This window comes from Mustela lutreola, chromosome 3 (assembly GCF_030435805.1).
Source record: "Mustela lutreola isolate mMusLut2 chromosome 3, mMusLut2.pri, whole genome shotgun sequence".
Lineage (NCBI taxonomy): Eukaryota > Metazoa > Chordata > Mammalia > Carnivora > Mustelidae > Mustela > Mustela lutreola.
The window spans coordinates 77,949,005-77,971,574 of record NC_081292.1 but is presented as its reverse complement, the minus strand read 5'-3'; the positions used below and the strand labels follow the sequence as shown (position 1 = coordinate 77,971,574).

General features: G+C 35.9%; 1 protein-coding gene across 1 annotated transcript in view; it reads left to right on the top strand.

Moving 5' to 3' along the window:
* Positions 1–22,570, top strand: part of RP1 (RP1 axonemal microtubule associated) — a 363,653-nt gene that overhangs the window by 185,857 nt on the left and 155,226 nt on the right. The window contains exons 13-15 of the mRNA XM_059166436.1: positions 6,366–6,469; positions 9,058–9,234; positions 12,423–12,635. Of these exons, the coding sequence (XP_059022419.1) occupies positions 6,366–6,469; positions 9,058–9,234; positions 12,423–12,635 (494 nt within the window). The remainder of the gene's footprint in view (positions 1–6,365; positions 6,470–9,057; positions 9,235–12,422; positions 12,636–22,570) is intronic.

Sequence of the window (22,570 nt, the reverse complement as noted above, 5' to 3'; positions counted from 1 at the left end):
CTGTTTTGAGTGTGTTGAATTTGAGAAGTTCTTTATAGATCCTGGATATCAGCCTTTTGTCTGTATGGTCATTTACAAATATCTTCTCCCATTCCATGGGTTGCCTCTTTGCTTTGTTAACTGTTTCCTTTGCTGTGCAGAAGTTTTTGATCTTGATGAAGTCCCCAAAACTCATTTTCGCTTTTGTTTCCTTTGCCTTTGGATACATGTCTTGAAAGAAGTTGCTGTGGCAGATGTCAAAGAGCTTACTGCCTACGTTCTCCTCTAGGATTCTGATGGATTCCTGTCTCACGTTGAGGTCTTTTATCCATTTCGAGTTTATCTTTGTGTACGGTGTAAGAGAATGGTCGAGTTTCATTCTTCTACATATAGCCGTCCAATTTTCCCAGCACCATTTATTGAAGAGATTGTCTTTTTTCCACTGTATATTTTTTCCTGCTTTGTTGAAGATTATTTGGCTATAGAATCGAGAGTCCATATCTGGGCTCTCTACTCTGTTCCACTGGTCTATGTGTCTGTTTTTATGCCAGTACCATGCTCTCTTGGTGATCACAGCTTTGTAGTAATGCTTGAAATCAGGCAACGTGATGCCGCCAGTTTTGTTTTTCTTTTTTAACATTTCGTTAGCAATTTGGGGTCTCTTTTGATTCCATACAAATTTTAGGATTGTTTGCTTCAGCTCTTTGAAAAATACCGGTGGAATTTTGATCAGAATGGCACTAAAAGTACAGATTGCTCTAGGCAGTATAGACATTTTAACAATGTTTATTCTTCTGATCCAAGAGCATGGAATGGTCTTCCATCTTTTTGTGTCTTGTTCGATTTCTTTCATGAGTATTCTGTAGTTTCTCGAGTACAGATCCTTTACTTCTTTGGTTAGGTTTATTCCCAGGTATCTTATGGTTCCTGGTGCTATAGTAAATGAAATCAATTATCTAATTTTCCTTTCTGTGTTTTCATTGTTAGTGTATAAGAAAGTAACTTATTCTGTACATTGACTTTGTATCCTGTATGTATTGCTGTATGAGTTCTAGTAGTTTGGGGATGGAGTCTTCTGGGTTTTCCATATAAAGTATCATTCCTCTGTGAAGAGAGAGAGTTTGACTTCTTCATTGCCAAATTGGATACATTTTATTTTTCTTTGTTGTCTGATTGCTATCTCTAGGACTTCTAATATTATGTTGAACAAGAGCGGTGAGTGTGCGCATCCTTGCTGTGTTCCTGATCTTAATGGGAAGGCTGCAAGCTTTTTCCCATTGAGAATGATATTTGCCGTGGGTTTTTTATAGATAGATTTTATGAAGTTCAGGAATGTTCCCTCTATCCCTATACTTTGAAGCATTTTAATCAGGAATGGATGCTGTATTTTTGTCAAATGCTTTTTCTGCATCAATTGATAGTACTATGTGGTTCTTCTCTCTTCTCTTATTGATTTGTTCTATCACATTAATTGATTTGTGAATGTTGAACCATCCTTGCAACCCAGGATGAATCCCACATGGTCATGGTGGATAATCTTTTTAATGTGCTGTTGGATCCTATTTGCTAGGATCTTGTTGAAAATCTTAGCATCCTTGTACATCGGGGATATTGGTCTGAAATTCTCCTTTTTGGTGGGGTCTTTGCCTGGTTTGGGGGCACTCTCTTATTGGGGTATTACTTTCCAATGAGTTGCTTCTGGTGGCTCCCTCCCCCTTTTGTTTATCTTCTGGTGTCAGTCCAATGTTCCCACTCCTCTTTACCTGCCCACTGGTGTCTTCTGCTCTCGTAGAGAGCAGAATTAGATAATTCTAATCTCAGACTGATTTTATGAGTGATCAGAGTTCTTTGGTAGGTAATCAGCTCACTTTAGGGGACAGGTTGAAATGTTGCATCCTCCTACTTCTGTGCCATCTTGTCTCCCCCTTCTTTCTTTCTTTTTTTTCATGAGTTGGTCTGCATGGAGTGTATGTTTGTGGGACTTTACCAATTTCTTCTAGGTTTTCCAATTTATTGTATAATTGTTCATAGTAGTTTCATGATTTTTTGTATTTCTGTGGTTTCAGCTGTAATGTCTCCTTCATTTATATATATATATTTTTTTTATTTGAGCCCTCTTTTTTTTCTTGGTTAATCTAACCAAACATTTGTCAGTTTTATTTATCTTTTCAAAAAACCAATTTTTTGTTTCAAGATCTTCATCGATCTTTTCTATTGTTTTTATTTTCTATTTCATCTGTTTTTCTTCTGATCTTTGTTATCTCCTTTCTAATAATTTTGGGGTTAGTTCTTATTTTTGTAGTTTCTTGAGGTATAAAGTTGGGTTGTTTATTTAAAGTCTTTCTTTTTAAAAAAGTGGACATTTTTTACTACACATATGCCTCTTAGAAATGCTTTTGCTGCATCCCCTAGACTTTGGTATGTTCTGTTTCCAACTTCATTTGTCTCAAGATTTATTTTGATTTTCCTTTTGATTTTTCCTTTCATTCACTGGTTGTTAAAGAATGTGTTATATAATTTCAAAGTACTGTTAATTCTCCAGTTCTCCTCCTGTTGTTGACTATTGTTAATCTTACAGCTTCCCTCCTGTTGTTGACTTAAATATAAAGAGAATTTTAAAGCTCTTTTTACAGATTGCCCCATCTCTTTGGAGAAGAGTTCTATTAGTTTATACTCTCATCAGTGGCACATAAGTGTCTTAGGCTCATTACACTTTTGTCATTAAAGCAGAGTTAATAATTTAAAAAATGCACACTTTAAACTATTATATAAGCCTGAAACATAAACACACACTTATTCTCCAATTTTAAAATGTAAGGCTAGGTCTTTGTGTGTGTGTGTGTCTGTGTGTGTGTGTGTGTGTGTGTGTGTGTGTGTAGCCCAATGTAAGTTGAGAGCATGATACACATTACTTTGCATGTTTATATCTGCATTCCATCTGATTGGCACCTCTTTTTACTCTCAAAAGTATCATGGTTGAACAATTATAGGTAACTGTACCTCTAATGCATGCTTGATAATTTTGTTTCAGTTATAATTAAGTGAGAAATAGGAGTTTAAGGAGAACTATTTTTTTGAGATTTAGCTATAATCTTCTCAGGACTTTGAAGAAAAAATTTTCTGCAATTTTCACTGTTTCTTAATTAAATAGTTTGTACGGTATGCCAAAGAGGGTAATTCCCCTTTTTCCTTGTGTTTCAACTTTGAAAAAAGTTTTTGTACTGGTTATTCTCCTTTTTTTTTTTTTTTGAATAACAAAACACATAACCATTTCAAGACTTAACCTCTTCTTTGGATTTTTTCTGGTATTCTAACCTATCTGTGCAGGTACTAATAAAATTCTATTAGATTATTGTTAGTAATTGATCTACATATTATAAGCCCTATTTCTAGTGAATATCTGATGGTGATTAGCTGCAATTTATTTGTCTGGTTCTCTGCTACCAGATCTTAATAAAGGAAATGAAAAACAGTTTATTATTTAAAGAGTATAGCACTGAATATATATTGGCCACTTTGTCTTCTGCTGCATCTTTACCATATCATAGCTACACTTCTCTGAAATCAAGAAGCCATGGGCTTTGCTCCTCTATTTTATGAGAGTGCTTTGAAGGACCTCTTTGGCTTTAGATTAGAAAAGAATATGCTCTAGAATGGATGTTGTTTTATTCAGTCCTGTTTAAAGTGTACTTCAGTTTCTGAATTAGGAAAGATTAGGGAAAGGAGATGTAAAGGAAGAAGAGGACTCTGGATTTCTTGGAAATACATATTCATAGTGGGGATATGGCTGCTCGCTTTATGGCATCCTCTAACTCTAATTTGATACATAAAGGGATGACTAGCACTTTTATCAATCTTCAGCAAATCAGGGCTATTTTGTACTGTAAATTGCTGAATTTCTTAACTCAGAATTCAGCAGTAGAATCAAAATGAACTTTGAGTGTTGCAAAAAAGAGTGATCTGATGCTTCACTCTAGAGACCACAAAACATGTTTCAAATACTTGAACTCACTACTAGAAGAATATCAGTAGGCTTCTAGTAAACAAAAGATACCTACTTCATTTTGTAAGTTAAAACTATACATCCTCCATGAATGATCTGTTTCTTTAAGAAGTCTGGGATAGAAGGTCCAGTGCATGTTTGAAGGCAACTTCTTTTATTCCTTTCTATGGTGGGTGATAGCCATTAACAGATTTGAAGTAGAATAGAAATACTTTGGTGGCTAAATGGAGGCTAGATTTAGGCCTGTGCAGAATGATTAGAGAAAGAGTGACCAATCAGAAGCTTCTAAAATATTTCATTGGGAATATTGATAGAGAAGAGAGAATGGATTTGAAGAATTTCTAGGAGATAATTGGCAGGTATTAATCATTTATTGGTAAAGGTATATTAAGGGAAAAGGTTATTCTTAGGTTTCCAGTTTGGATGATTAAGTTGTTGATGGGGGTCACTGACTAAGGTAGGAAATACAGAAGATTTAGGAGGAGTAGATTGGAAGCTAAGAATATGTGGAAAATTGTAAGCTCAAGTTTGTATATATTGAGTTTGAAGTGTGTGTGAGTTAAATTATACATATGAGCTGATTTTGAGGGAGAAATGAGTGGTTGAGATGTTGATTTGGTATTTATCACTTCATGGATTATTAAAATAAACTTCTCGGGGAGCCAGTGAAGAGTGAGAGTTATTCACCTTAGCACAGAACCCTGTGCATGAGGAGGACAACTGAGAATGAAGTAGCAAACTGAGAAGGAAGTTAGTGAAGTGTGAGATTGTGAAGTTTCAAAAGATGCCTGCAGGTTCAAATGGAGTAGAGAAGCAAAATGAAATAAGGACTGAAAATGCTTCTGTTGGGTTTTGGCAACTGGAGTTTGTTTTGATGCTATCAGTGTGTTTTGATCCAGTGGATATTAGAATTAGCCAGGAACTTTAAGATTATAAAGATTTACCCCTTGTTTTTAAATATAAGAATGTTTTAGAAATAAGAGCATTGAGAATTTTTATGTAGGTTATGACTGAAAAATATTGCCTGCACGTAGTAGGTGCTTAATAACAAGTAGTTAAATGAATCATTGAACTCTTTTGCTAGAACCAGAACTAGAATCATACATCTAGATTTAGGTTTGAAGTTAGATTATTGAGACATTCTTGGTTTTGGAGTTAGGCCTATATTGCTATGATCTTCCTTCTTAGAATCACATTTGTTGAAAACCCAAAATTTTGACAGGTAGTATTTATGCTTTTATTTGTCTCCAGTTATTTCCTTCTTTGGTTTCTTTGATTATACATTGGTTAATCCATTGCTTCAGTAGCATGTTGTTTAATCATCACAGTTTTGTGGATTTTCCAGTTATCTTCTTGTAATTGATTCTTAGTTGAATCATTGATATGAGTCAGGGATTAAAGTTCCTTACTATTATTGTAGTCTGTCAGTTTCTCCCTGTAGATATGTTAATATTAGCCTTATATGTATTTCCATATATTGATGCTCCAGTGAGTTCAATGTATTGCCTATATTTTGTGCTTTCTGTAAAATAAAACACACAATACGTATTCCTTTATATTGGGCTTGTTTGACTAACATTTTCTGAGAATCACCTATTTGTAAAAGGAAAAATGGTCTTTATTTCTTATCGTTACAAGAGTGGATTCTTGAAAATTTGTTGTTTGTAAGTACTAAAGAAAGGATTCTCAATATTGGAAAGAGCACTGGGCTAAGATCTTAGGTCCTAGGTTCAATTTCCGTCTGTGGTACATATTGTGTAGGCTGTAGGGATCTAATTAACTTTTTAAAGAATATTTCCTGAGCAGTTACTATGTTCAGGGGCTGCTCTAAGTGCAGTTATATAGGTATATACAGAATAGACAAAAATTCATGCCTTCAAGCGCATAAATTATAAGGTAAAAAAGTATGCAAAAGTATATTGAAAATATACTTTTTATACATCATAAACATGTGATGACATCATCATACAAAGTAGTCACTAATGCTCAAATCATATATATTTATAATGCGTTATTTTATTTTACCTCAAGTCCCTGAGATTTAGAGTGGAATGGAATTTTTTTTTTTTTTTTTTTTTTTTTTGTAACAGGATAATTTATCATCCTGGAATCAGTTCCATCGGGTGTCATTTTTTGGGGTTGTCTCAGGTGCTTACCAATTAGAATGGAAATGCATTAAGGATTTTCCAGGGAAATGTCAGCAAATTGCCAAGCAGCTTATAGATAATCAAAGGTTATTGGCATTCTACCTTTTGACTAATTAAAAACATTTAACTAAAAGATATCACAAAATATATTATTAGGAGATTTCAGTGTATAGTTGAATAAGAAAAAATACTTTAAAAGCATGAATTACTTGCTAATACCCTAAAATGTTTTCCAGGTCTCTTTGATGTTATTTTCAACAGAGGAAATATATGCATTTTCCAAAGTCATGAAATAAGACATCTTTCTCTTGCTATTGACAATAGCAATGTCACTGGAATGGTATGTAGGAATTTTCCTTTTTGTCATATATCAATAGTATTGTATCTATATATATTTTTTATAGGATCAAATTGTATTTTCTTTGGCTTTTACTTTAACCATTTTCATTATTCTGTTTTGCCTTACTAAGTTTTGAGATTCTGATGCATAAATGGTCCTATATATCAGCAATTAAAATTTAGACAAGAAAAAGTAGACCGCTTTTCTTTCCTTTTTTTTTAAAAAAGATTTTATTTATTTATTTGACAGACAGAGATCACAAGGAGATAAAGAGGCAGGCAGAGAGAGAGGAGGAAACAGGCTCCCTGCTGAGCAGAGGGCCCTATGCAGGGCTCGATCCCAGGACCCTGGAATCATGACCTGAGCCAAAGGCAGAGGCTTTAACCCACTGAGCCACCCAGGCGCCCCAGTAGACTGGTTGTCTGATAACATTCAAAATATTAAATAGGCCTCCAAAAGGAGATGTTCTCAAAGGCCCCTTTAGGGGACGTGTTATTAGGGAAAAAATAATAATAATTTCACTTAAGTATACTTTGTTTTCCTTGGTTTAGGTTTGAAAAAATAGTTTTTAATATATAAAGCTGTTTTAAAAAATATATGTATGCTTTTGATTTTGAAAAATGAGACTGCATAGGATAACTGTCACATACTGTTCCAAATGCTTAATATGTGTTATAACATCTAGTCTTTATATCTACCCTCTGGGAGAATCCCATTATTATCCTTATTTAGCAGAAGAGGAACCTGACAGGTAGATGGATTGAGTTACCCAGTCACATAGGTTGGAAATGTGAAAGCAGGAATCTAACATAGGCGTTCTGATTCTAGCACTCATGCTACAGCTTCCTCATATAATGTTATATAATATTACCTGATTATTTTTAAGATTTTACTTATTTATTTTAAAGGGGGGTGGAGCATGAGTGGAGGGAGAAGTAGAGGGAGAGGGACAAGCAGACTCTACACTGAGTGCAGAGCCCCTGGCAGGGCCCAATCCCCCAATCATAAAATCACGACCTGAACTGAAATCAAGAGTTGGCTGTTCAACAGGTGAGACACTCAGGTGTCCCAATATTATGTGATTTTTGACTCATAGCATTTTATTTAACTTAAGAAAATTAATAATTATTGAAGAAAAGCTTATGTAATTTGTAGGCCTGAGATTCAGGCTAAGTGATAATAATTTTCTTCAAAAAGTCTTTTTTCCTGTGCTCTGGACTTAGCAAGTCATCCTGTGTTGTACTTTGTAGCATATTCTACTTAGTACAGGTCCTAGTCATAGTAAATGCTTATAAATATGAATGTAGTGGATATGAAATGTACTCAATTAAGTCAAGGGTTTGAGAAATATCCTATTACTTTATTTTTCTAAAATCAAGTTAAATCTATTTCCAAGCTCCTATCCTACTAGGTTGGTGAGAGCTTCCATCTTAATTTTTGTGAGACTCATTTTGTTACACATAAGATTTCTTCTGGTATGGGGACCTCAGCATATCAGTAACTGCCCTCCTAGCTTCAGTCCACACCAGTCACTGCTAATAACTCATCAAACATCACATGGTTTCTTTTTTAAATTTTTTTAAAGATTTTATTTATTTATTTGACAGACAGAGATCACAAGTAGGCAGAGAAAGAGGAGGAAACAGGCTCCCTGTTGAGCAGAGAGCCTGATGTGGGGCTTGATCCCAAGACCCTGGGATCAGGACCTGAGCTGATGGCAGAGGCTTTAACTCACTGAGTTGCCCAGGTGCCCTAGAAGACTTTTCTTTTATTAACAGATTTTATTTTATTTATTTGACAAAGGCAGTGAGAGAGGAAACACAAGCAGGGGGAGTGGGAGAGGTAGAAGCGGTCTTCAATCCTAGCACCCTGGGATCACGACTTGAGCCAAAGTCAGACGATAATGACTGAGCCATCCAGGCGCCTGCCTCTCAGATGGCTTCTTTAAAGATGAATAGTCCTGTTGCTTCCCTGCCATTCTTATACAAGAGCATTTGGCTGAGTTTGGTAGCCTTAGTGTCATGGGTCTTCAAGCCATTCAAGGCCATCAATGAGCCCTTCCTTTTCAGGCTCAAATATCTCTCCAAGGTAATGTGGAGAACATGTGGGATAAAATCTCAAATCGTACCTTGAACCAGAAATGTGTCCTTGTAGCATAACCTCCTTGATTTGTTTAGATTTTTGGAAGTAAAACTTAGTAACGCACATCTGTTAATTTCAGATTTTCCAAAATAGTCTTGGGTTAGGAGGATACAAATGAAGAAATGAAAAATAAACAACAATAAACATACATATTAATAATTCATTAAAATATCCTGCCACTGAAGTTTTTTTGTTGTTACCCAATATTCTACCATGGGTTCTGAGAAATCAAGAGAAGAAAGTTCTTGGAATAAAACACTGAAAGTCAGGGTGGAGAATCAAAACAATTAAATTACAAAAGCATGTGACAGGTAATACAAGGATTCTCTAGAGTGGAGTAGACCTGTATATACCTATAATATCCAAAAATTTTAAATTTAATTATTTTTCTCTTGCTAATTCAGGGGTTTTGTGTTTTTTTTTTTTTTTTTTTTCCATCCTCTTAGGCTACTGGTGGAGCCTGTACTGAGCTGCGGGTGCTTTATCAGCACGACCATTGTGCACTTCTTGAGTCAGTGCTGGATCCTGGTCATGTAGTTACTGTTGATCATCATGGCAAAATAGCTGATGAATCATCAGCAGGCTACGCAGACCTTTCAAAAGAATTTGTGGTTTTTGTCAAGGTAAAATGGTGGAAAGGCATTAAAGTGTGTATTGTTAAATACCCACTTTCTTTTGCTTTTTTGAGGCAAATTCGTGAGTTGAGTCATTAAGGAGTAATCAGATCTCTTCCCACTAGGTGGCATTGATGCCTATTGCCATTCTATTTACCCAAACTTTGAAAAACAATAGAGATTTTACTTAGTTTTAGCAGTACTGAAACTGGTGGGAGTAACATCCTACATCCAATTGAATTTGGAGGTTAAAACTATAAATGGTATAAATGTGAGAATTCTAAATAAAAATTTACAGACTCTTACATAGGCAATCAAATGTATATATTTAACTTTTCTAACAATTAGAATATTTATAATCTTTGAGTGTTGTATATGTGTGATCATTTTATACTTCCTTCTTTATAGTATGTGTTTGTGTGAATTTATCTTAAAAATATTATTGTTACCATAATAATAAGTAAAATTTATGAGATTGTCTATTTTGTGCCCAGCACTTTACTGAGAGTTTACTGCATACAAAAACTATTTAATCATCCTAAAAGTACTGACAGATATTTTCTGTATTTTAAACATGAAGAAAAGATTTTCAGAGAAGTTAAAAATCTGACTGGTATAGCATAACTGGTAAATGGTAGATCATGATTCAAATCAAAGTCAGTTTGTCTTCAAAACTTTTTATAGTTACTATATAATAAACATTTCATTACATTATTATTTTTTCTCAATTACAACATTATTTTTAACGGTTGCATAATACCCAAACATTAGGTATATGATTATGTATACGTGTTTATTTATTTATTTAAGTCTTTAATCACTGGATGTTTAATCTTAATCTCTTCATTTTGCCACTGTTGAATTTAAGGGTCAGAATATGAAGCCTTTGAAACAATGGGAACATATTGCTGACTTTCTTTCCTGAAATGCACTGATTTTAATCCCGTGGAAGTTAAAACAACTGAGAAGTTAGAGGGGGCAGTTTACATGACTACCCTCACTTCTGACACCAACTTCAGAGTTCCAGAGTCCTTGAGACAACAATTAAATTTTGATAATTTAATAGAAAAACTCAGAACTCACTGGAAGCTGTCATACTCATGGTTATGGTTTATCACAGAGAAAGAATACAGGTTAAAATCAGCTAAGGAAGAGACACATAGGGCAGAATCCAAGAAAAATACTAAATGGTGCAACTTCTAGTTGTCCTCTCCCCATAGAGTCAGGATGGCTTTAGATATAGATATATCTATAGATATATGACATATGCATGAAGTTTTGATAACCAGGAAGTTCACCTGAGCCTTGGTGCCCCATCTTTACTGGGGTTCAATCATATAAGGAGTCCATATGGCTGATCTCAGTGTCCAGCCTCTCAGGAGGTCAGCTGACACCTTGTGACTCAAAGCTGCCACCCTAAATCACATTTTTACTGTGTGGCTGGCCCAAAGACATCAAGCAAACAAAAAACTCCTCTATCAAATCTGACAGTCCTAAGGTTTAGAAATTACATTTCAGAGTCTGAAGGCAAAAGCCAGACTTCTGTGAGTAAAGTTAATTTCTTTCCTTTTTTTAAAATTGAAATATAATTAACATACAGTATTATATTAGTTTCAGGTATGCAATATAATGATTAACAATTCTATACATTTCTCAATGCTCATCAAAGTAAGTGTGCTCTTAATTCCCTTTATTTCACCCATCCCCCTACCCACCTCTCTTCTGGCAACCATCAGTTTATTCTTTGTATTTAAGAGTCCGCTTTTTTGTTTGTCTCTTTTTTTCCCTTCATTTCTTTACTACTCAATTCCTTTAGTAGTGTAACAGAGTATCCACTGTGTTGACCTTAGTATTGGGCATGGTCCTTAAAAGACCTATGACAATTTTTAGAGTAGTGAACTAGTGTGAATTACCTTTTTTATGTTTATTTGCTATTTGTGTTTTGTCTTCTGTATTTATGTATTTTATCTATTTCTCTACAGTGTTAGTGTGCTTTAATAAACATTTAAGAATTTCTTACATCTTCTTAAGTTATTGATTGCCTAGGATTTACTTAAACTTACCTTAGTTATATTTGATAACTCTTTTCATTTATTCATTCCTACATATATACTTTGAAATAATATCCAGATGGTACATCCCATTAATTCAGGTACACTTGAAGCATACTATTCTTTTTTTTTTTTTTTTGAAAGCAAATATCTATTTTTATTTGTTTTTCTGCTTTTTTTTAAAATTTTTTAATTTTTTATAAGCATATATTTTTATCCCCAGGGGTACAGGTCTGTGAATCACCAGGTTTACACACTTCACAGCACTCACCAAAGCATATACCCTCCCCAATGTCCATAATCCCATCCCCTTCTCTCAACCTCTTCCCCCCAGCAACCCTCAGTTTGTTTTGTGAGATTAAGAGTCACTTATGGTTTGTCTCCCTCCCAATTCCATCTTGTTTCATTGATTCTTCTTCTACCCACTTAAGCCCCCATGTTGCATCACCACTTCCTCATATCAGGGAGATCATATGATAGTTGTCTTTCTCTGCTTGACTTATTTCGCTAAGCATGATACGCTCTAGTTCCATCCATGTTGTCGCAAATGGCAAGATTTCATTTCTTTTGATGGCTGCATAGTATTCCATTGTGTATATATACCACATCTTCTTGATTCATTCATCTGTTGATGGACATCTAGGTTCTTTCCATAGTTTGGCTATTGTGGATATTGCTGCTATAAACATTCGGGTGCACGTGCCCCTTTGGATCACTACATTTGTATCTTTAGGGTAAATACCCAGTAGTGCAATTGCTGGGTCATAGGGCAGTTCTATTTTCAACATACTATTCTTATTCTGCTTTATATTACTGTTATAATTATTTGTTTATATTGATTGTAAAGTTCTTAAGAGAAATGTTTGTTTTGTATATATTTTCAATCTACAGCATCTAATGGTGGCATTTTTACTCTCAATAATGATCGGTGTAAATTATAATGAGTCAGAACCTCCTTTAATTTTGTTTGGTTTTGCATAGTAGTTAAATTATTTACTTCCTTATTTTGCTTACTTTCAGCAAAGAAGTTTCTGATAAAATTCTGATCACTACAGCTTCTGTAAGAGAATGAACTCTACTTCCATCTTCTTTTAGTAGAACATGAGGTTATTATTTACTGATTCTGTTTTGTTTACTGTCCTTGAGGGTGTGTTCCTCAACAGTGCTGTGGTTCTACTTGCTACCAGCCTGTGCCAAGCCCTGTGTCTCCAGCCTGATGGGAGCTGCACTGGAGTGGGAAGCCAGTCTGAAAAATCCTACTGGAAAGTGCATAAAATCAGCTCTGGTATTTGCATGTTTGAAAGTGTGAAAAATGAACGGATGTATCTAAGGATTAAGGATGGCCAGTGTGATGGAACAGTAAGCATCTGCTTATATTTTTCTCAGCAAATGTTTAAGACATTTGCCAATGACAGATATAAGAATGGCACTTTCTGAGTGGTGTTTTTTTTTTTTTTTGTATTAACCTATAAACATTTAGGAAATTGGATGCTATATATGATGGTCTCCCTTGTCTTATTAAAAAGTGAGGAGGGCAGCCACATCCTTTGTATGATTAGAGAGGGATTCTGACCCTTTAGACATTTCTTCTGGAATGTAATGTGCACACAGATCACCTGGGAATTTTATTATAAAGTTGGGCTAATTCAGATACGCGGTGGTGGGATCTGTGTATCTACATTTCTTTTCTCTGTTTTTTTTTTTTAAGATTTTATTTATTTATTTGACAAACAGAGATCACAAGTAGGCAGAGAGGCAGGCAGAGAGAGAGGGGGAAGCAGGCTCCCTGCTGAGCAGAGAGCCCAATGTGGGGCTGGATCCCAGGACCCTGAGATCATGACCCAAGCCAATGGCAGAGGCTTTACCCCACTGAGCCACCCAGGTGCCCCTGTGTATCTGCATTTCTAATAAGTTCTCAGCTGTTGTTGATGATGTTGGTCTGCAAACCACACTTTGAAAACCAAGGCTCTAGAAAGTCCCAGCTCAACAATATTTCCTTACTGCTTCTTTTGGCACCCAAATGTCTACCAACAGAAACCCTGTATTTTGAGTAAGGAAATAATTTTCAATTCTAAATATTAGGGATTCTTCTTTAACATCTTTTTTATTATGTTCAGTTAGGCTGCATAGAGTATAACATAAGTTTTTGTTACAGTATTCAATGATCCATTAGTTGTGTATAATACCCAGTGCTGTGTTTCTTTAACATCTTGACTTAAGATGGGATATGGAAGGCAACCAACATAACACCTTTAACATAGCAGGATTCTTTTATGGGTTGAAGGGCATATAAAAGGGCATATAAAATTACACATTTATTTGACTGTTACTGCTCGGTTCCTCTGTTCTTGTTTGAAACAATTTAGTTTAAACCTTACCTTTTAGATAAACTCAGGGCTGCCTCCTCTCCCTTTTTCCCTTACCAGTTTGACATATAGTTATATTGGAGAGTTTGCCTTAGCTTCTGGGGATGAGGAGAGAAAAAGACTTAGCCATTTATCATTCTTTGGGCCCCTGTCTTTGTTGTAGACTGGCAAGTCTGTGTATGGTGAGTTGCATTGATGTTCAGAGTGCAAAAGAGAAAAGCACATGCACATACACATCATTAGCATCCTTGATTGTTTCACAGGAGCTATATCTCAGATTGATTCACCCATGGGCTATATCCCATTTCACAGAAGTCGAATCCATGCTTAACAGACAAAGTGTAATGCTTATGGTCTCTAAACTGGTACATGAACTAATTAAGATTAGAAAAAGGTAACATTACTACTATGGTCATACTAACTGAGAGTATGATTTTATCTAGTGCTCAGTCATACTATAGGAGGAGCATCAGGAAGTAGCTTTCCCTTCCTATCACCAGCATCCACAAAGTATACAAGCCTTTCTCTTCTGAGACTCATGGAAGTGTTCAGAACCATGAGACAGATACTACATCACTGCATTACACATTTTTTGGAGTATGTGTGTCTTGAAGTTGCTAGGGAGAATTTGTGGCAGTGAAGATAAATGACTCTCCAAAGTAGAAGATGAGCCAGCATTGGAAACTTCTATCTTCTCTAGATATCAACCAAGAGGACAGCTCATTGCTTGGTCACCTTCCATTTAGTTGCCTCATACTTAAGTTGGATGGTGATTTTCATGGTTTTTCTATTCTTTCTTTCCAGTCTGTGTGAGCCCTGTCTTTTCCATCTCTTTCCCAGTGTGCTGCATATCTTGTCCTTCCAAGTGAGAACATTTTTTCTGAAAGTATATAGCAGACTCTTGAAACTCTCTGCCTTACACTAAGTACTCATGCTTTTTTCTTCCTTTTCTTCTTGTTTGTACTATGAGTGACTCATCTCTATCTGACTAGACTGAGGAAATGGAAGAAGTTGTTGGTATTCAATTGAAAAGATTTGGTGCACACAGGAAGATGGGCAGAAACTTACAGATTAATATGTAGAAGTATTATTCTGTCACAGAGAAACTATGGGCATGCTAATTCTTCAGATGAAGGAGCTAACTGTGAGCCTGGTTACATAACTTTTCCAGAACCCAGCAGCCAGTATCAGAGCCATGAGTCCACCTGGGTCAGTCTATCTCCTAAGCCCCTGTTTTGAAGGATTCATGATACCCAGATGGAAAAGCTGGGTTGACTCCCATGAGGAGACCAGAGTCCCTATACACAGAGGGGAGGTCATTCTCAACACAAAAACCAAGTTTTCTTCAGCAGTTTTCCTAGAACCCATTTTGTTGACAGCTTGTTGGATAAGTGATTGAGTCTGAAATTGTATCCTCTCAGCCTGTACTGTGCATCAGCAGTAGGAACCTCCTTTCTTTTCCCTCCCTGAGGGACTTGTTGGCATGAAAAGCTAAATTCAGAATTCCTCGTGCTCTTTGGAACTGAGACAGCCAATCATATATTCAAGTTTCAAATCCAGTATCACTTCTTAAAGGCATTTCATAACTTGAAAAAACAACAACAGCAACAACAAACCAGCGCATTTGTTCTATTTGTTTTAGGGTGGAGATAGCAAAAATGCAGAGCCCCGTGAGATCTCTTGACAAAGGTGAAGGAACATAAGTGGTTTGATTACATGGAGTTTGATATTTAGAACATTTAAAGAAGAAATTCAGGCCATTTCAGAGCATAACACGGAGATTCTCAAGACCTTTTTGGCATGTCACATCTTGATTGCATGTCATTTAACCAGAGGGTTAAGGACATTCCTTTTAGGTCATGCCCGTGTGAGGCAACCCATGAGTATGAAGCAGAAGGTGAATGGAAAGGAGACTAGTAAGGGGGAGAAGGTATGAAAGGAAGATCAAGGAGAAAAGGAGCCTTGGGGGTCCATGATGGGGATAAGGCATTGCTGGCCATGTTATCAAGATGCCATTCTTCTGCTTGGATCCAGTCTCCCACCCCCCACCACAGCAATGGGCCATGACCTCCAATTCTGTGTCTTGCTGGAATAGCCAGAGCACTAAGAGGAACTAGGGGCTCAGATCACAGCTGTGTACCATCTAAGAAATATTTCAGTGTTTAAAAATGACCATGGCTCTACCAGTGTGTATCAGTTCAATATAACCCTCCCCCGCAAAACCCTAACAGATAAAGTGTAAAGTGTGTGCAATACTTGAAGGCTGCAGAAGAAAGCTTGGTAAAAATTGGGGCAGCCGGGTGTCTCAGTCAGCTAAGTTTCCTGTCTGACTCTTGGCTTCAGCTCAGGTCATGATTTCAGGGTTGTGAGATCAAGCCTTACATAGGGCCTGCATAGGGCATGGAGCCTGTGAAAAATTCTTTCCTTCTCCCTCTGCCCCTTCCCTGCTAAAAAAAAAAGTAAAAATTACCAGTTAAGGCATGACTCTGGAGGTCTTCCTAGCCTATGACATACTTACAGATATGTTACTTTTGTTTACTTGCCTCCAAAATCAAAGCTCAAACATTTTGTAGAGTTCTTTAGCTTCCTGGTGTTTCTGTTAGAAATTCCAAGCTTGTTCTTGGAAATACTATTACATTGGAAAGTTATTGTTAAAAGATTTGAAAATTTAAGAGACTTTACATGAAGCCAGGGGCTCCTGAATACTTTGTAAATCCTATAAAAATGTGCACTATTCTTGCCAAAGGTGAATTTCATGATAATTTTAACAAGATCAGCAAAGAAAGCAAAGAGAGAAGGACTAATATTTTTGAGTATATATGTGTAGCAAAGGCTGGATGAAACCTCTTATGTTTGTAATGCCATCCCTTAACCCCTAAGCCCATACAGAAAAACAAATAATAAGGTAAGAAAACAAAAATAACATGTCTCATCCCAAACTGTTCCATGTAAATGAACTAATCAATCATGCCTTTTATGTAGTTACTAAAAGAATGTCTAAGGTTGAAGAGTTTCTATTCTAGATTTAATACTTTTATCCATTAGGCACAGTCCAGATCAATCCTATTCTAGCTTTTCTTTGGAACTGGCCCCTTGGCTGTGGTCTGCCTCACACAGTCAGGGGACATCAAGGTCCCATAGGGCTCTTCCTGTGGAGCCCACATATCCACTTGTTTTGTGTATACCAGACTCAATTAATTAGCTGAGGGTTGGAGTACTCTGAGACTACCACTTAATGATATTTACCATTTAAACACCATTGATATTTAATCTTTACTTTGCTACTTTTGTAGATAAGAGCCTCCTAGAAATTTCATAATTTGTGTTTTACTTCTGCTATTTCCCTTGTAGTGTTTCCTTTATACTTTGTTTAGTGACTCATTGATGTGGTTGTCTGACTTGGATTTTTTGCTCTTAAGATATTGTGTTAATGCATAAAAATCAGGCATATATATTTTTTTCACCTTCACTGTATCTGATCAGAAATCATTAGACTGGAATAACATTACTCTTGAAAAGAGAATGGTAATAATTATCTTAGATATTCTCTTTTATTAGCTAGCCTTCTTTATTTAGTTAACCTCTCCATGTATTTAGAGGTTATGGTAAGGCTTGTTTATAATTTCCAGAAGGTTTAAGATGCATTTGAAGGTAAATGGTAATGCATGCTCATGTTATTATACCTTAAAAACCTAGTAGTGCCTCAGTCCAGGTAGCTACTCAACAAATGTTCATTGTATAGGTTGAGTTGAATTGAATAAAAGCATTACAAATTTCTTTAATTTTGCCTTTTTTCTACACATGCCCATAATAAAAAGTTCAAGATAATTTGTATTTTTAAGAAGTTGTATAGATGGGCCAGGTACACAAGCCTAGACGAGAGGCTAAAAAGTATAAAATTCAGTAAAAGACTTACTTCACTTCATGTAATAATGATAAATCATGCTTTTAGTGGGCCTATGTCCCTGGACTGTGAATTTCATAGTTCTGGGATGGGTAGAGTGGACTAGAGTTGGATATTTCCTTTCTTCCATGTTATTTAGTCTCAGATAAAATCCAAAAACAAGTTTTATATAATTAACTAATTTTTCCTATGGGCAGTTCTTGTTAAGAAGAAAAAAGTGCTATGGTATATTTCAAAATGGTTCATTTCCCCTCCCCCTACCAGAAGCACAAGGAAATTCTCTGATACTCACTGTGGGACACTGGTTGAGCTCTTGAAGATAAAGTGATAAAAATATAAGGGCCTGTTTATGAGAGTATTAACTCTCAGATTTGTCCTCACTGAGGCTCAATTGAACATGAATTATAGTTCAAGTTTTGTACACAGGCATGGTTCCCTCATTAGTTTCTGTTTGTGAGTCTTTGTTCTGTTAAGCTGTGACTTTTCTGTATTTTCCTGTCTGTCTTTCTATTCTTGGGGGCAGAAATTCACTTGTATCTACTTCTCTTACGGATCTAAATGGAATGGTTGATTTTTCAGTCTGTTTAGCTTTTTTTTTTTTATTTATTATTAAGATGGAATAGGAAGTTCTTACATGCAGAACTGAAAAGTGAGAGTTGAAATCATGTTTTACTTAAAAATTTTTGAAGAGACTTTTAAAAAAGTTGTAAGATTAATTATTTTCTTTGAGTTTTCTAGAAAATGATCTCACAGTTTGCTATTTATTATAGACCACAGTCTATGCATTAGCTTTGGTCTTTATGAAAGAGATTTGAAGAATATACAGAGGGGCTTGAGGGCAGCAACAAAGATTTTCTGCCCCTCAGGAGAAAACAGACTTCAAAAATAAATTGTTGAGTGAGTCATCCTGAAAAAAAGAAAGCTGATGAGAATCATTAACAATAGTACAGTGTGTAATAGAATGTATATTAATTACTAGAATGTGGGCACCATAGGGGAGGGATTCTTATTTACTTTGTTAATAAAATAGCCTAGGGACGCTTGGGTGGCCCAGTCATTTGAGTGGCTGACTCTTGATTTTAGCTCAGGTCGTGATCCCAGGGTCATGGGATTGGAGCTTTCTCTCTCTGTAAATAAATAAACCTTTAAATAAATATCCCAAACTCTTTTTTAAGGTCTGACATTTGATAGGTGCTCAACAAATACTCAATGAATAAGAAAATATCACTTGGTGATGATGAGTAGGAGGTGTCCTGCAAAGGAACCAGATAGAGGGAAAGGCACATTAGTTACATTAGATGTTGTTTTAGCTTGCAGTGATATGAGCATGCATCAGTATTCCAACATGGCTTTATCCAGTTGGCAATGGTTTTTTTTTTTTTTTTTTTTAAGATTTTATTTATTTATTTGAAAGAGAGAGCAAGAAAGAGATCATGAGCGGGAGGAAGGGGCAATGGGTGAAGTAGGCTCCCCACTGAATAGGGAGGCCAAACTGGAGTTCCATGCAGGACCCCGAGATTCTGACCTGAGCCCCAGGCAGACACTTGGCCAACTGAGCTTCCTAGGCACTCCTGGTATTTGTTATTGATATTTCCAACTTGTACCAAGATCAGCCTTCTCCCAGTCACTAATTTTCTCAGTACTTGGACCTGCCATTGGGATATGAGATAACTTCTGGATCCCCTGTGTCTCCATGTGAGCTGTGGATAAGATAAGATGAGATGAGATGAGATGAGATGAGATGAGATGAGATATATCAGGGTCTTCTAAGATTCCTCTCCCAGACATTTCTTTTTTTTTTTTTAATTTATTTTTTATTTATTTTCAGTACAACAGTATTCATTATTTTTGCACCACACCCAGTGCTCCATGCAATCTGTGCCCTCCATAATACCCACCACCTTGTACCCCAACCTCCCACCCCCTGCCCCTTCAAAACCCTCAGAGTGTTTTTCAGAGTCCATAGTCTCTCAGGGTTCACCTCCCCTTCCAATTTCCCCCAACTCCCTTCTCCTCTCCATCTCCCCATGTCCTCCATGCTATTTGCTATGCTCCACAAATAAGTGAAACCATATGATAATTGACTCTCTCTGCTTGACTGATTTCATCATGTTACTCTCGTACTGAATATTGGGTGCTCTAAGGGATAGTCTTGCTCTTGAGATTCTCCCCTAAAGCATATGAATATTTTGCTGCTCCTTATTTCTTTGATATAGCAGAAATTAATCCCAAATGGGCTTTGAGTAGCCCATTTACCCCAGGCTCCTTTTTGTAGTATCACACAGGCATTTCTTTTTCTTATGAGGTAAAAATTTCTACTGTGTCATACATGGTATCTACCTTTTCAGTGGCTTCATCATTTATCATTTATCACTTCATCATTTATCATTTCGTCTATGGGATCCAGTCCTCCAGTCTTGGCTCTAAGTATATAAAGTCCAGTTTTGGAATTTCTTTTAGCAAGCATTATATTTTTCTTTTTTTTAAGTTTAATTTAATTTTTTTTCAGTGTTCCAAGATTGATTGTTTATACACCACACCCAGTGCTCCATGAAATACATGTCCTCCTTAATACTCACCACCAGGCTCACCTATCCCCCCACCCCCATTCCATCCAAAACACTGTTTGTTTCTCAGAGTCCACAGTCTCTCATGTTTCATCTCTCCCTCAACTCACTTTTTCTTTTCTTCTCCTAATGTCCTCTATGTTATTCCTTATGCTCCACAAATAAGTGAAACCATATGATAATTGACTCTCTCTGCTTGACTTATTTCACTTAGCATAATCTCCTTCAGTTCCATCCATGTTGACACAAAAGTTGGGTATTCATCCTTTTATGATGGCTGCATAATATTCCATTATATGTATATGGACCATATCTTCTTTACCCATTCATCTGTTGAAGGGCATCTTGGTTCTTTCCACAGTGGCCATTGCAGCTGTGAACATTGGGGTACATATGGCCATTCTTTCCATGAAATCTGTATCTTTCAATAAAGCTTGGTTCCGAGTTCTTATTTGGTATAAATTTCTTAAAACCCTTAGTTCCGAGTTCTTATTTGGTATAAATTTCTTAAAACCCTTATATTTGGAAACTCAAAGTTGAGTGAAGATTTATTTGTTCTGTGCTGGATTCTACTTGTCCATGACACAATAAGCATATTGATACAGTAGATAGGAGAATTTTGTAACAATTATCAATGAAAATATATTGGTTTAATAGTCAACAAATATCCTCACTTTTAGTTAGTGTTTGTCATGATCTAGGCATAGGGGGAATGGGTCTGAAATTTGAGAAGTAACTATGGAACTAAAATTTGAGTGAAATTTGATAGGTATTATTGTGGACTGATGAGGGGGTCTTAATGGCTGATTGAATATGGTGATGGTGAAAATAAAAATTAAAAAACACAGCAAACAAGGAATAGAGGAGATTTTTTCTCAATTTGGTGAAGAATATCTATAGAAAACATATAGCTAATGTCATACAAATAGTGAGAAACTGGGTGTTTTCCCCCCGAGATTAGAATAAAGCAACGACATCCACTCTCACCACTCCTATGTAGTATTGAGTTGGAAGTCCTGGCTAATTCAATAAAACAAGAGAAGGTAACAACCTGTATACAGATTAGAAAGGAAGAAATAAAATGGTCTTTGTTTGCAGATGACATGAATGTTTATGTAAAAATTCCTCAAAGAATCAACAAAAAGCTCCAGAACTAATAAGTGATTATAGCAAGCCTGCAGTATACAAGATTAATATCAAAAAGTCAATTGATTTCTTAAAGACTATCAATGAACAATTAAGGTTTGAAATTAAAAATGCAACAGGAGTTATGTTAGCACCAGAAGAAGAAGAAATGCTTAGGAATAAATCTAACAATATATATGTAAGATCTATGTGTGGAAACCTATAAAACTTTGATGAAAAACATTAAGTAGACTTTAAATTAATGGACAAATATTCCATATTCATGGATTGGAAACATTGTTTATCCTTCCCAGCTTGGTCAACAGATTCAACATAATCTCAATCAAAATATCAACAAGATATTTTGTGGTATCAACAAACTGATTCTAAAGTTTATGTGGAAGGCAAAAGAACCAGAATAGCCAACAAAATACTGAGGAAGAAAAAAGTTAGAGGCCTGATACTACTCAACTTCAAGACTTACTGTAGAGCTGAAATACTCAAGACAGTGGGTATTGGTTGAAGTATAGATCAATGGAATACAGCAGTAGACCCACATAAATATAGTCACTTTATCTTTGATAAAGGAGCAAAGGCATTTCAGTGGAGAAAGGACAGGCTTTTCAGGATTCTGGACAGAAAAATGATATTTGTTAAAAATTAAGGAAATATCAATAAAGTACTAGTTGTGTCAACATTGGTTCATTAATTGTAACAAATGTATCATAATAATGTAATATGTTGATAGGAAAAAGTAAGTGCAGATATCTGGGGAAACCTGTGCTGTCTTCTCTATTTTTCTGTAAATCAAAAACTGTTGTAAAATATAAATTCTATTCTAAGAAATAATAATTAAAGGGAGCTCCAAAGGTGAACACTTGAAGAATAGGCGAGAATTAAGATTCTCCTAATCATTGCTAACCTCCCCCCCCCCCCACTCCGCAAAGGGTTATGTAACTGATTGGGTAGATAATGAATATTAGACGGACATTAAAGGAGTATTAAAGGAATTGTGTGAAGATAATTTAAGATCTATCTCTATCACTCCTATAATTAAAATCCTTCAGTGGCTCCCATGGTCTTAGATAAGGCTAGACTTTCTAAGTCGCATACGAACTGATTTGGATAGTTCATACTAACTTTCTGGATTCACTTTCCAGCTCTTTTGCTCAAGAACGTCCAAGAAGCCTGGTCATATACACACCATACTGTTTATTGCCTCTTGGCCTTTGTTCATGCTGCCCCATGCATGAAATTCTCTACCTCCATCTGTCACTTCCTTCTACTAAACTTAGTTCCTATTTAGCACTTAGCTTCACCTTTTCCAAAAAG